At 52.0% G+C, this 15211-nt stretch overlaps 1 protein-coding gene and 1 long non-coding RNA gene across 2 annotated transcripts in view; one reads left to right on the top strand and one right to left on the bottom strand.

Moving 5' to 3' along the window:
- Positions 1-6: 6 nt before the first annotated feature.
- The window catches only part of LOC127920711 (CWF19-like protein 1), a gene marked incomplete at its 5' end in the record, with an annotated part of 53239 nt that continues 38034 nt past the window's right edge, over positions 7-15211 (top strand). The window contains 4 exon segments of the mRNA XM_052504751.1: positions 7-106; positions 2176-2390; positions 8566-8681; positions 8958-9042. Coding sequence (XP_052360711.1) covers positions 7-106; positions 2176-2390; positions 8566-8681; positions 8958-9042 — 516 coding nt within the window.
- LOC127920712 (uncharacterized) lies at positions 248-1056 on the bottom strand. Its single transcript, XR_008107084.1, has 3 exons — positions 983-1056; positions 334-492; positions 248-283 (listed from the first exon to the last, which is right to left on the bottom strand). It is a non-coding gene; the product is annotated as an uncharacterized LOC127920712 (long non-coding RNA).

Below are 15211 nucleotides of genomic sequence, written 5' to 3'. Positions count from 1 at the left end.
GCAGCTCCCATCCACACCTACATCCTGGGAGCAGCCAGCCAGGAAACCCTTCACTTCTTCCCCAGTGCTGACGGCTGTGAGCTGGCAGACAACATCACCTACCTGGGTAAGAGTAGACTCTGACCTCTGACCCTGAGTAGACTGACATCACCAACCTGGGTAAGAGTAGACTCTGACCTCTAACCCTGAGTAGACTGACATCACATACCTGGGTAAGAGTAGACTCTGACCTCTAACCCTGAGTAGACTGACATCACCTACCTGGGTAAGAGTAGACTCTGACCTCTAACCCTGAGTAGACTGACATCACATACCTGGGTAGTAGACTCTGACCTCTGACCCTGAGTAGACTGACATCACCTACCTGGGTAAGAGTAGACTCTGACCTCTGACCCTGAGTAGACTGACATCACCTACCTGGGTAAGAGTAGACTCTGACCTCTGACCCTGAGTAGACTGACATCACCTACCTGGGTAAGAGTAGACTCTGACCTCTAACCCTGAGTAGACTGACATCACCTACCTGGGTAAGAGTAGACTCTGACCTCTAACCCTGAGTAGACTGACATCACCTACCTGGGTAAGAGTAGACTCTGACCTCTGACCCTGAGTAGACTGACATCACCTACCTGGGTAAGAGTAGACTCTGACCTCTAACCCTGACCCTGAGTAGACTGACATCACCTACCTGGGTAAGAGTAGACTCTGACCTCTAACCCTGAGTAGACTGACATCACCAACCTGGGTAAGAGTAGACTCTGACCTCTAACCCTGACCCTGAGTAGAATTGACATCACCTACCTGGGTAATAGTAGACTCTGACCTCTGACCCTGAGTAGACTGACATCACATACCTGGGTAAGAGTAGACTCTGACCCCTAACCCTGAGTAGACTGACATCACCTACCTGGGTAAGAGTAGACTCTGACCTCTAACCCTGAGTAGACTGACATCACCAACCTGGGTAAGAGTAGACTCTGACCTCTGACCCTGAGTAGACTGACATCACCTACCTGGGTAATAGTAGACTCTGACCTCTGACCCTGAGTAGACTGACATCACCTACCTGGGTAAGAGTAGACTCTGACCCCTAACCCTGAGTAGACTGACATCACATACCTGGGTAAGAGTAGACTCTGACCCCTAACCCTGAGTAGACTGACATCACATACCTGGGTAAGAGTAGACTCTGACCTCTGACCCTGAGTAGACTGACATCACCAACCTGGGTAAGAGTAGACTCTGACCTCTAACCCTGAGTAGACTGACATCACCTACCTGGGTAAGAGTAGACTCTGACCCCTAACCCTGAGTAGACTGACATCACATACCTGGGTAAGAGTAGACTCTGACCTCTAACCCTGAGTAGACTGACATCACCTACCTGGGTAAGAGTAGACTCTGACCTCTGACCCTGAGTAGACTGACATCACCTACCTGGGTAAGAGTAGACTCTGACCCCTGACCCTGAGTAGACTGACATCACCAACCTGGGTAAGAGTAGACTCTGACCTCTAACCCTGACCCTGAGTAGACTGACATCACCTACCTGGGTAAGAGTAGACTCTGACCTCTGACCCTGAGTAGACTGACATCACCTACCTGGGTAAGAGTAGACTCTGACCTCTGATCCAACCTGGGTAAGAGTAGACTCTGACCTCTGACCCTACCTGGGTAAGAGTAGACTCTGACCTCTGACCCCTGACCCTGAGTAGACTGACATCACCTACCTGGGTAAGAGTAGACTCTGACCTCTGATCCAACCTGGGTAAGAGTAGACTCTGACCTCTGACCCTACCTGGGTAAGAGTAGACTCTGACCCCTGACCCTGAGTAGACTGACATCACCTACCTGGGTAAGAGTAGACTCTGACCTCTGACACTACCTGGGTAAGAGTAGACTCTGACCTCTGACCATACCTGGGTAAGAGTAGACTCTGACCTCTGACCCAACCTGGGTAAGAGTAGACTCTGACCTCTGACCCTACCTGGGTAAGAGTAGACTCTGACCTCTGACCCTACCTGGGTAATACTGCTCTGTATTTTCACTGCTGTTTCACAGGCTTGACCACAACATATATCTCTCTCAATTTCTCACTTACACACACACACACACACACACACACACACACACTCACACTCTCACTCTCACTCTCTCTCTCACTATGTGTGCCAGGTCGTCGTGGTGTTTTCACTGGGGCGTCAGGCCTGCAGATAGCATATGTGAGTGGTCGTGAGGGGCAGCAGGATCCGACTCCAGCTCACTGCTTCTCTCCTAAAGACCTCACTCAGCTGGTGGAGCCACTGATTAGCAACAACCAGTTCAGAGGAGTGGACATCCTGCTGACATCACAGTGGCCCCGCGGAGTCTGGCAGTACGCCAACAGCCCCGTAAGACACTCCAACACTCCAACCCTCATCAGCACCCGACTACCCTCATCAGCACCCGACTACCCTCATCAGCACCCGACTACCCTCATCAGCACCCGACTACCCGTCCTCCGTCTAACCTCACTACCCCCCCCTCCGTCTAACCTCACTACCCCTCTAACTAGCCCCACTACCCTCTAACAACCCTCTGACTACCCTCTAACAACCCTTTAACTAGCCCCGCTACCCTCTAACTTGCCCCGCTACCCAATACTCTGACTACCCCCCCCGTCTAACCTCACTACCACCCCCTCCGTCTAACCGCACTACCCCCCGTCCCCATCTAACCTCACTACCCCTCTAACTAGCCCCACTACCCTCTAACAACCCTCTGACTACCCTCTAACTAGCCCACTACCCTCTAACAACCCCCGCTACCCTCTAACAACCCTCTAACTAGCCCCACTACCCTCTTAACTACCCTTTAACTAGCCCCGCTACCCTCGAACAACCCTCTAACTAGTCCCGCTACCCTCGAACAACCCTCTAACTAGCCCCGCTACCCTCGAACAACCCTCTAACTAGCCCCGCTACCCTCTAACAACCCTCTAACTAGTCCCGCTACCGTCTAACAACCCTCTAACTAGTCCCGCTACCCTCGAACAACCCTCTAACTAGCCCCGCTACCCTCTAACTAGCCCCGCTACCCTCTAATAACCCTCTAACTAGCCCCGCTACCCTCTAACAACCCTCTAACTAGTCCCGCTACCCTCTAACAACCCTCTAACTAGTCCCGCTACCCTCTAACAACCCTCTAACTAGTCCTGCTACCCTCTAACAACCCTTTAACTAGCCCCGCTACCCTCGAACAACCCTCTAACTAGCCCCGCTACCCTCTAACAACCCTCTAACTAGTCCCGCTACCCTCTAACAACCCTCTAACTAGTCCCGCTACCCTCTAACAACCCTTTAACTAGCCCCGCTACCCTCGAACAACCCTTTAACTAGCCCCACTACCCTCTAACTAGCCCCGCTACCCTCTAACAACCCTCTAACTAGTCCCGCTACCCTCTAACAACCCTCTAACTAGTCCTGCTACCCTCTAACAACCCTTTAACTAGCCCCGCTACCCTCGAACAACCCTTTAACTAGCCCCACTACCCTCTAACTAGCACCGCTACCCTCTAATAACCCTCTAACTAGCCCCGCTACCCTCTAATAACCCTCTAACTAGCCCCGCTACCCTCTAACAACCCTCTAACTAGTCCCGCTACCCTCTAACAACCCTCTAACTAGTCCCGCTACCCTCTAACAACCCTCTAACTAGTCCCGCTACCCTCTAACAACCCTCTAACTAGCCCCGCTACCCTCTAACAACCCTCTAACTAGTCCCGCTACCCTCTAACAACCCTCTAACTAGTCCCGCTACCCTCTAACAACCCTTAACTAGCCCCGCTACCCTCGAACAACCCTTTAACTAGCCCCGCTACCCTCTAACAACCCTCTAACTAGCCCACTACCCTCTAACAACCCCCGCTACCCTCTAACAACCCTCTAACTAGCCCCACTACCCTCTTAACTACCCTTTAACTAGCCCCGCTACCCTCGAACAACCCTCTAACTAGCCCCGCTACCCTCTAACAACCCTCTAACTAGCCCCGCTACCCTCTAACAACCCTCTAACTAGTCCCGCTACCCTCTAACTACCCTCTAACTAGCCCTGCTACCCTCTAACAACCCTCTAACTAGTCCCGCTACCCTCTAACAACCCTCTAACTAGTCCCGCTACCCTCGAACAACCCTCTAACTAGCCCCGCTACCCTCTAACTAGCCCCGCTACCCTCTAATAACCCTCTAACTAGCCCCGCTACCCTCTAACAACCCTCTAACTAGTCCCGCTACCCTCTAACAACCCTCTAACTAGTCCCGCTACCCTCGAACAACCCTTTAACTAGCCCCGCTACCCTCGAACAACCCTTTAACTAGCCCCACTACCCTCTAACTAGCCCCGCTACCCTCTAACAACCCTCTAACTAGTCCCGCTACCCTCTAACAACCCTCTAACTAGTCCTGCTACCCTCTAACAACCCTTTAACTAGCCCCGCTACCCTCGAACAACCCTTTAACTAGCCCCACTACCCTCTAACTAGCACCGCTACCCTCTAACAACCCTCTAACTAGTCCCGCTACCCTCGAACAACCCTCTAACTAGCCCCGCTACCCTCTAACAACCCTCTAACTAGTCCCGCTACCCTCTAACAACCCTCTAACTAGTCCCGCTACCCTCGAACAACCCTCTAACTAGCCCCGCTACCCTCTAACTAGACCCGCTACCCTCTAATAACCCTCTAACTAGCCCCGCTACCCTCTAATAACCCTCTAACTAGCCCCGCTACCCTCTAACAACCCTCTAACTAGCCCCGCTACCCTCGAACAACCCTTTAACTAGCCCCGCTACCCTCTAACAACCCTTTAACTAGCCCCGCTACCCTCTAACAACCCTCTAACTAGTCCCGCTACCCTCTAACAACCCTCTAACTAGTCCCGCTACCCTCTAACAACCCTTTAACTAGCCCCGCTACCCTCTAACAACCCCCGCTACCCTCTAACAACCCTCTAACTAGCCCCACTACCCTCTTAACTACCCTTTAACTAGCCCCGCTACCCTCGAACAACCCTCTAACTAGTCCCGCTACCCTCGAACAACCCTCTAACTAGCCCCGCTACCCTCTAACAACCCTCTAACTAGCCCCGCTACCCTCGAACAACCCTCTAACTAGTCCCGCTACCCTCTAACTACCCTCTAACTAGCCCTGCTACCCTCTAACAACCCTCTAACTAGTCCCGCTACCCTCTAACAACCCTCTAACTAGTCCCGCTACCCTCGAACAACCCTCTAACTAGCCCCGCTACCCTCTAACTAGCCCCGCTACCCTCTAACAACCCTCTAACTAGTCCCGCTACCCTCTAACAACCCTCTAACTAGTCCCGCTACCCTCTAACAACCCTTTAACTAGCCCCGCTACCCTCGAACAACCCTTTAACTAGCCCCACTACCCTCTAACTAGCCCCGCTACCCTCTAACAACCCTCTAACTAGTCCCGCTACCCTCTAACAACCCTCTAACTAGTCCTGCTACCCTCGAACAACCCTTTAACTAGCCCCACTACCCTCTAACTAGCACCGCTACCCTCTAACAACCCTCTAACTAGTCCCGCTACCCTCGAACAACCCTCTAACTAGCCCCGCTACCCTCTAACAACCCTCTAACTAGTCCCGCTACCCTCTAACAACCCTCTAACTAGTCCCGCTACCCTCTAACAACCCTCTAACTAGTCCCGCTACCCTCGAACAACCCTCTAACTAGCCCCGCTACCCTCTAACTAGCCCCGCTACCCTAATAACCCTCTAACTAGCCCCGCTACCCTCTAATAACCCTCTAACTAGCCCCGCTACCCTCTAACAACCCTCTAACTAGCCCCGCTACCCTCGAACAACCCTTTAACTAGCCCCGCTACCCTCTAACAACCCTTTAACTAGCCCCGCTACCCTCTAACAACCCTCTAACTAGTCCCGCTACCCTCTAACAACCCTCTAACTAGTCCCGCTACCCTCTAACAACCCTTTAACTAGCCCCGCTACCCTCGAACAACCCTTTAACTAGCCCCACTACCCTCTAACTAGCCCCGCTACCCTCTAACAACCCTCTAACTAGTCCTGCTACCCTCTAACAACCCTTTAACTAGCCCCGCTACCCTCGAACAACCCTTTAACTAGTCCCGCTACCCTCTAACAACCCTCTAACTAGTCCCGCTACCCTCTAACAACCCTATAACTAGCCCCGCTACCCTCTAACTAGCCCCGCTACCCTCGAACAACCCTTTAACTAGCCCCGCTACCCTCTAACTAGCCCCGCTACCCTCTACCAACCCTCTAACTAGTCCCGCTACCCTCTAACTAGCCCCACTACCCTCTAACTAGCCCCGCTACCCTCTAACTAGCCCCACTACCCTCTAACTAGCCCCACTACCCTCTAACTAGCCCCGCTACCCTCTAACTAGCCCCACTACCCTCTAACTAGACCCACTACCCTCTAACTAGGCCCGCTACCCTCTAACTAGCCCCGCTACCCTCTAACTAGCCCCGCTACCCTCTAACTAGCCCCGCTACCCTCTAACTAGCCCCGCTACCCTCTAACTAGCCCCGCTACCCTCTAACTAGCCCTGCTACCCTCTAACTAGCCCCGCTACCCTCTAACTAGCCCCGCTACCCTCTAACTAGCCCCACTACCCTCTAACTAGCCCCGCTACCCTCGAACTAGCCCCGCTACCCTCTAACTAGCCCCGCTACCCTCTAACTAGCCCCGCTACCCTCTAACTAGCCCCGCTACCCTCTAACTAGCCCCGGTACCCTCTAACTAGCCCTGCTACCCTCTAACTAGCCCTGCTACCCTCTAACTAGCCCCGCTACCCTCTAATAACCCTCTAACTAGCCCCACTACCCTCTAACTAGCCCCACTACCCTCTAACTAGCCCCGCTACCCTCTAACTAGCCCTGCTACCCTCTAACTAGCCCTGCTACCCTCTAACTAGCCCCGCTACCCTCTAACTAGCCCCGCTACCCTCTAACTAGCCCCGCTACCCTCGAACTAGCCCCGCTACCCTCGAACTAGCCCCGCTACCCTCGAACTAGCCCCGGTACCCTCGAACTAGCCCCGGTACCCTCTAACTAGCCCCGGTACCCTCTAACTAGCCCCGGTACCCTCTAACTAGCCCTGCTACCCTCTAACTAGACCCGCTACCCTCTAACTAGCCCTGCTACCCTCTAACTAGCCCCGCTACCCTCTAATAACCCTCTAACTAGCCCCACTACCCTCTAACTAGCCCCGCTACCCTCTAACTAGCCCCGCTACCCTCTAACTAGCCCCGCTACCCTCTAACTAGCCCCGCTACCCTCTAACTAGCCCCGCTACCCTCTAACTAGCCCCGTTACCCTCTAACTAGCCCCGCTACCCTCTAACTAGCCCCGCTACCCTCTAACTAGCCCCGCTACCCTCTAACTAGCCCCGCTACCCTCTAACTAGCCCCGCTACCCTCTAACTAGCCCCGTTACCCTCTAACTAGCCCCGCTACCCTCTAACTAGCCCCGTTACCCTCTAACTAGCCCCGTTACCCTCTAACTAGCCCCGCTACCCTCTAACTAGCCCCGCTACCCTCTAACTAGCCCCGCTACCCTCTAACTAGCCCCGCTACCCTCTAACTAGCCCCGCTACCCTCTAACTAGCCCCGCTACCCTCTAACTAGCCCCTCTACCCTCTAACTAGCCCCGCTACCCTCTAACTAGCCCCGCTACCCTCTAACTAGCCCCGCTACCCTCTAATAACCCTCTAACTAGCCCCACTACCCTCTAACTAGCCCCACTACCCTCTAACTAGCCCCGCTACCCTCGAACTAGCCCCGCTACCCTCGAACTAGCCCCGGTACCCTCGAACTAGCCCCGGTACCCTCGAACTAGCCCCGGTACCCTCTAACTAGCCCCGGTACCCTCTAACTAGCCCTGCTACCCTCTAACTAGCCCTGCTACCCTCTAACTAGCCCCGCTACCCTCTAACTAGCCCCGCTACCCTCTAACTAGCCCCGCTACCCTCTAATAACCCTCTAACTAGCCCCACTACCCTCTAACTAGCCCCACTACCCTCTAACTAGCCCCGCTACCCTCTAACTAGCCCCGCTACCCTCTAACTAGCCCCGCTACCCTCTAACTAGCCCCGCTACCCTCTAACTAGCCCCGCTACCCTCTAACTAGCCCCGCTACCCTCTAACTAGCCCCGCTACCCTCTAACTAGCCCCGCTACCCTCTAACTAGCCCCGCTACCCTCTAACTAGCCCCGCTACCCTCTAACTAGCCCCGTGACCCTCTAACTAGCCCCGTTACCCTCTAACTAGCCCCGCTACCCTCTAACTAGCCCCGTTACCCTCTAACTAGCCCCGTTACCCTCTAACTAGCCCCGCTACCCTCTAACTAGCCCCGGTACCCTCTAACTAGCCCCGGTACCCTCTAACTAGCCCCGCTACCCTCTAACTAGCCCCGCTACCCTCTAACTAGCCCCGCTACCCTCTAACTAGCCCTGCTACCCAATAGCTAGCAGCCTCAGATGCTAAACAGTGTTGTTTATTTTAAACTTTTTTTGTTTCAGGAAGTCAACACTAAGTTCTGTGGAACGACCTCCATCTCCCACCTGGCTTACAAGCTGAAGCCTCGCTACCACTTTGCTGCGGTAGAAGGAGTTCACTATGAGAGACTACCTTACAGGTACACACACTATCACACACACAACACAACCCTACAGGGTAATTCACACTGTATATAAACTACCATACTACCACTTTGCTGCGGTAGAGGGCGTTAACGTGTGTGTGTGTGTGTGTGTGTGTGTGTGTGTGTGTGTGTGTGTGTGTGTGTGTGTGTGTGTGTGTGTGTGTGTGTGTGTGTGTGTGTGTGTGTGTGTGTGTGTGTGTGTGTGCTTTTGTGTGTGTGTGTGTGTGTGCTTTTGTGTGCTTTTGTGTGCTTTTGTGTGCTTTTGTGTAGGAATCATGTTGTTCTTCAGGAGAATACTCAGCATGTCAGCAGATTTATCGCCCTGGCAACCGTCAACAACCCAGAGAAGAGAAAGGTGAGGTCTCACTGTATTGGAGGATGTTATTGACCACTCCCCTCTCTGTATTGGAGGATGTTATTGACCACTCCCCTCTCTGTATTGGAGGATGTTATTGACCACTCCCCTCTCTGTATTGGAGGATGTTATTGACCACTCCCCTCTCTGTAGTGGAGGATGTTATTGACCACTCCCCTCTCTGTAGTGGAGGATGTTATTGACCACTCCCCTCTCTGTAGTGGAGGATGTTGTTGACCACTCCCCTCTCTGTAGTGGAGGATGTTATTGACCACTCCCCTCTCTGTAGGGGAGGATGTTGAGGATGTTATTGACCACTCCCTCTCTGTAGTGGAGGATGTTATTGACCACTCCCCTCTCTGTAGTGGAGGATGTTATTGACCACTCCCCTCTCTGTAGTGGAGGATGTTATTGACCACTCCCCTCTCTGTAGTGGAGGATGTTATTGACCACTCCCCTCTCTGTAGTGGAGGATGTTATTGACCACTCCCCTCTCTGTAGTGGAGGATGTTATTGACCACTCCCCTCTCTGTAGTGGAGGATGTTATTGACCACTCCCTCTCTGTAGTGGAGGATGTTATTGACCACTCCCCTCTCTGTAGTGGAGGATGTTATTGACCACTCCCCTCTCTGTAGTGGAGGATGTTATTGACCACTCCCTCTCTGTAGTGGAGGATGTTATTGACCACTCCCCTCTCTGTAGTGGAGGATGTTATTGACCACTCCCCTCTCTGTAGTGGAGGATGTTATTGACCACTCCCTCTCTGTAGTGGAGGATGTTATTGACCACTCCCCTCTCTGTATTGGAGGATGTTATTGACCACTCCCCTCTCTGTAGTGGAGGATGTTATTGACCACTCCCTCTCTGTATTGGAGGATGTTATTGACCACTCCCCTCTCTGTATTGGAGGATGTTATTGACCACTCCCCTCTCTGTATTGGAGGATGTTATTGACCACTCCCTCTCTGTATTGGAGGATGTTATTGACCACTCCCCTCTCTGTAGTGGAGGATGTTATTGACCACTCCCCTCTCTGTAGTGGAGGATGTTATTGACCACTCCCCTCTCTGTAGTGGAGGATGTTATTGACCACTCCCCTCTCTGTATTGGAGGATGTTATTGACCACTCCCCTCTCTGTAGTGGAGGATGTTATTGACCACTCCCTCTCTGTATTGGAGGATGTTGTTGACCACTCCCCTCTCTGTAGTGGAGGATGTTGTTGACCACTCCCCTCTCTGTAGTGGAGGATGTTATTGACCACTCCCCTCTCTGTAGTGGAGGATGTTATTGACCACTCCCCTCTCTGTAGTGGAGGATGTTATTGACCACTCCCCTCTCTGTAGTGGAGGATGTTATTGACCACTCCCCTCTCTGTAGTGGAGGATGTTATTGACCACTCCCCTCTCTGTAGTGGAGGATGTTATTGACCACTCCCCTCTCTGTAGTGGAGGATGTTATTGACCACTCCCCTCTCTGTAGTGGAGGATGTTATTGACCACTCCCCTCTCTGTAGTGGAGGATGTTATTGACCACTCCCCTCTCTGTAGTGGAGGATGTTATTGACCACTCCCCTCTCTGTAGGGGAGGATGTTATTGACCACTCCCCTCTCTGTAGTGGAGGATGTTATTGACCACTCCCCTCTCTGTAGTGGAGGATGTTATTGACCACTCCCCTCTCTGTAGGGGAGGATGTTATTGACCACTCCCCTCTCTGTAGTGGAGGATGTTATTGACCACTCCCTCTCTGTAGTGGAGGATGTTATTGACCACTCCCTCTCTGTATTGGAGGATGTTATTGACCACTCCCCTCTCTGTAGTGGAGGATGGATCCCCTCTCTGTATTGGAGGATGTTATTGACCACTCCCCTCTCTGTAGTGGAGGATGTTATTGACCACTCCCCTCTCTGTATTGGAGGATGTTATTGACCACTCCCCTCTCTGTATTGGAGGATGTTATTGACCACTCTCTGTAGTGGAGGATGTTATTGACCACTCCCCTCTCTGTAGTGGAGGATGTTATTGACCACTCCCCTCTCTGTAGTGGAGGATGTTATTGACCACTCCCTCTCTGTAGTGGAGGATGTTATTGACCACCCTCCCCACTCTCTGTAGTGGAGGATGTTATTGACCACTCCCCTCTCTGTAGTGGAGGATGTTATTGACCACTCCCCTCTCTGTAGTGGAGGATGTTATTGACCACTCCCCTCTCTGTAGTGGAGGATGTTATTGACCACTCCCCTCTCTCTCTGTAGTGGAGGATGTTATTGACCACTCCCCTCTCTGTAGTGGAGGATGTTATTGACCACTCCCTCTCTGTAGTGGAGGATGTTATTGACCACTCCCCTCTCTGTAGTGGAGGATGTTATTGACCACTCCCCTCTCTGTAGTGGAGGATGTTATTGACCACTCCCCTCTCTGTAGTGGAGGATGTTATTGACCACTCCCCTCTCTGTAGTGGAGGATGTTATTGACCACTCCCCTCTCTGTAGTGGAGGATGTTATTGACCACTCCCTCTCTGTAGTGGAGGATGTTATTGACCACTCCCCTCTCTGTAGTGGAGGATGTTATTGACCACTCCCCTCTCTGTAGTGGAGGATGTTATTGACCACTCCCCTCTCTGTAGTGGAGGATGTTATTGACCACTCCCTCTGTAGTGGAGGATGTTATTGACCACTCCCCTCTCTGTAGTGGAGGATGTTATTGACCACTCCCCTCTCTGTAGTGGAGGATGTTATTGACCACTCCCCCTCTCTGTAGTGGAGGATGTTATTGACCACTCCCCTCTCTGTAGGGAGGATGTTATTGACCACTCCCCTCTCTGTAGTGGAGGATGTTATTGACCACTCCCCTCTCTGTAGTGGAGGATGTTATTGACCACTCCCTCTGTAGTGGAGGATGTTATTGACCACTCCCTCTCTGTAGTGGAGGATGTTATTGACCACTCCCCTCTCTGTAGTGGAGGATGTTATTGACCACTCCCCTCTCTGTAGTGGAGGATGTTATTGACCACTCCCCTCTCTGTAGTGGAGGATGTTATTGACCACTCCCTCTCTGTAGTGGAGGATGTTATTGACCACTCCCTGTAGTGGAGGATGTTATTGACCACTCCTGTAGTGGAGGATGTTATTGACCACTCTCTGTAGTGGAGGATGTTATTGACCACTCCCCTCTGTAGTGGAGGATGTTATTGACCACTCCCCTCTCTGTAGTGGAGGATGTTATTGACCACTCCCCTCTCTGTAGTGGAGGATGTTATTGACCACTCCCTCTCTGTAGTGGAGGATGTTATTGACCACTCCCTCTCTGTAGTGGAGGATGTTATTGACCACTCCCCTCTCTGTAGTGGAGGATGTTATTGACCACTCCCTCTCTGTAGTGGAGGATGTTATTGACCACTCCCCTCTCTGTAGTGGAGGATGTTATTGACCACTCCCCTCTCTGTAGTGGAGGATGTTATTGACCACTCCCCTCTCTGTAGTGGAGGATGTTATTGACCACTCCCCTCTCTGTAGTGGAGGATGTTATTGACCACTCCCTCTCTGTAGTGGAGGATGTTATTGACCACTCCCCTCTCTGTAGTGGAGGATGTTATTGACCACTCCCCTCTCTGTAGTGGAGGATGTTATTGACCACTCCCCTCTCTGTAGTGGAGGATGTTATTGACCACTCCCCTCTCTGTAGTGGAGGATGTTATTGACCACTCCCTCTCTGTAGTGGAGGATGTTATTGACCACTCCCCTCTCTGTAGTGGAGGATGTTATTGACCACTCCCCTCTCTGTAGTGGAGGATGTTATTGACCACTCCCTCTCTGTAGTGGAGGATGTTATTGACCACTCCCTCTCTGTAGTGGAGGATGTTATTGACCACTCCCCTCTCTGTAGTGGAGGATGTTATTGACCACTCCCCTCTCTGTAGTGGAGGATGTTATTGACCACTCCCCTCTCTGTAGTGGAGGATGTTATTGACCACTCCCCTCTCTGTAGTGGAGGATGTTATTGACCACTCCCCTCTCTGTAGTGGAGGATGTTATTGACCACTCCCCTCTCTGTAGTGGAGGATGTTATTGACCACTCCCCTCTCTGTAGTGGAGGATGTTATTGACCACTCCCCTCTCTGTAGTGGAGGATGTTATTGACCACTCCCCTCTCTGTAGTGGAGGATGTTATTGACCACTCCCTCTCTGTAGTGGAGGATGTTATTGACCACTCCCCTCTCTGTAGTGGAGGATGTTATTGACCACTCCCCTCTCTGTAGTGGAGGATGTTATTGACCACTCCCCTCTCTGTAGTGGAGGATGTTATTGACCACTCCCCTCTCTGTAGTGGAGGATGTTATTGACCACTCCCCTCTCTGTAGTGGAGGATGTTATTGACCACTCCCCTCTGTAGTGGAGGATGTTATTGACCACTCCCCTCTCTGTAGTGGAGGATGTTATTGACCACTCCCCTCTCTGTAGTGGAGGATGTTATTGACCACTCCCCTCTCTGTAGTGGAGGATGTTATTGACCACTCCCTCTCTGTAGTGGAGGATGTTATTGACCACTCCCCTCTCTGTAGTGGAGGATGTTATTGACCACTCCCTCTCTGTAGTGGAGGATGTTATTGACCACTCCCCTCTCTGTAGTGGAGGATGTTATTGACCACTCCCTCTCTGTAGTGGAGGATGTTATTGACCACTCCCCTCTCTGTAGTGGAGGATGTTATTGACCACTCCCCTCTCTGTAGTGGAGGATGTTATTGACCACTCCCCTCTCTGTAGTGGAGGATGTTATTGACCACTCCCCTCTCTGTAGTGGAGGATGTTATTGACCACTCCCCTCTCTGTAGTGGAGGATGTTATTGACCACTCCCCTCTCTGTAGTGGAGGATGTTATTGACCACTCCCCTCTGTAGTGGAGGATGTTATTGACCACTCCCCTGTAGTGGAGGATGTTATTGACTCTGTAGTGGAGGATGTTATTGACCACTCCCCTCTGTAGTGGAGGATTGACCACTCCCCTCTGTAGTGGAGGATGTTATTGACCACTCCCTCTCTGTAGTGGAGGATGTTATTGACCACTCCCTCTCTGTAGTGGAGGATGTTATTGACCACTCCCCTCTCTGTAGTGGAGGATGTTATTGACCACTCCCCTCTCTGTAGTGGAGGATGTTATTGACCACTCCCCTCTCTGTAGTGGAGGATGTTATTGACCACTCCCCTCTCTGTAGTGGAGGATGTTATTGACCACTCCCCTCTCTGTAGTGGAGGATGTTATTGACCACTCCCCTCTCTGTAGTGGAGGATGTTATTGACCACTCCCCTCTCTGTAGTGGAGGATGTTATTGACCACTCCCCTCTCTGTAGTGGAGGATGTTATTGACCACTCCCCTCTCTGTAGTGGAGGATGTTATTGACCACTCCCCTCTCTGTAGTGGACCACTCCCCTCTCTGTAGGGAGGATGTTATTGACCACTCCCCTCTCTGTAGTGGAGGATGTTATTGACCACTCCCCTCTCTGTAGTGGAGGATGTTATTGACCACTCCCCTCTCTGTAGTGGAGGATGTTATTGACCACTCCCCTCTCTGTAGTGGAGGATGTTATTGACCACTCCCCTCTCTGTAGTGGAGGATGTTATTGACCACTCTCTGTAGTGGAGGATGTTATTGACCACTCCCCTCTCTGTAGTGGAGGATGTTATTGACCACTCCCCTCTCTGTAGTGGAGGATGTTATTGACCACTCCCTCTCTGTAGTGGAGGATGTTATTGACCACTCCCCTCTCTGTAGTGGAGGATGTTATTGACCACTCCCCTCTCTGTAGTGGAGGATGTTATTGACCACTCCCCTCTCTGTAGTGGAGGATGTTATTGACCACTCCCTCTCTGTAGTGGAGGATGTTATTGACCACTCCCCTCTCTGTAGTGGAGGATGTTATTGACCACTCCCCTCTCTGTAGTGGAGGATGTTATTGACCACTCCCCTCTCTGTAGTGGAGGATGTTATTGACCACTCCCCTCTCTGTAGTGGAGGATGTTATTGACCACTCCCCTCTCTGTAGTGGAGGATGTTATTGACCACTCCCCTCTCTGTAGTGGAGGATGTTATTGACCACTCCCCTCTCTGTAGTGGAGGATGTTATTGACCACTCCCCTCTCTGTAGTGGAGGATGTTATTGACCACTCCCC

Source organism: Oncorhynchus keta, unplaced genomic scaffold, assembly GCF_023373465.1.
Source record: "Oncorhynchus keta strain PuntledgeMale-10-30-2019 unplaced genomic scaffold, Oket_V2 Un_contig_20355_pilon_pilon, whole genome shotgun sequence".
In the NCBI taxonomy this organism is placed as follows: domain Eukaryota; kingdom Metazoa; phylum Chordata; class Actinopteri; order Salmoniformes; family Salmonidae; genus Oncorhynchus; species Oncorhynchus keta.
Note: the sequence above shows the minus strand (reverse complement) of the source record. Positions and strands in the feature narration are given on the sequence as shown.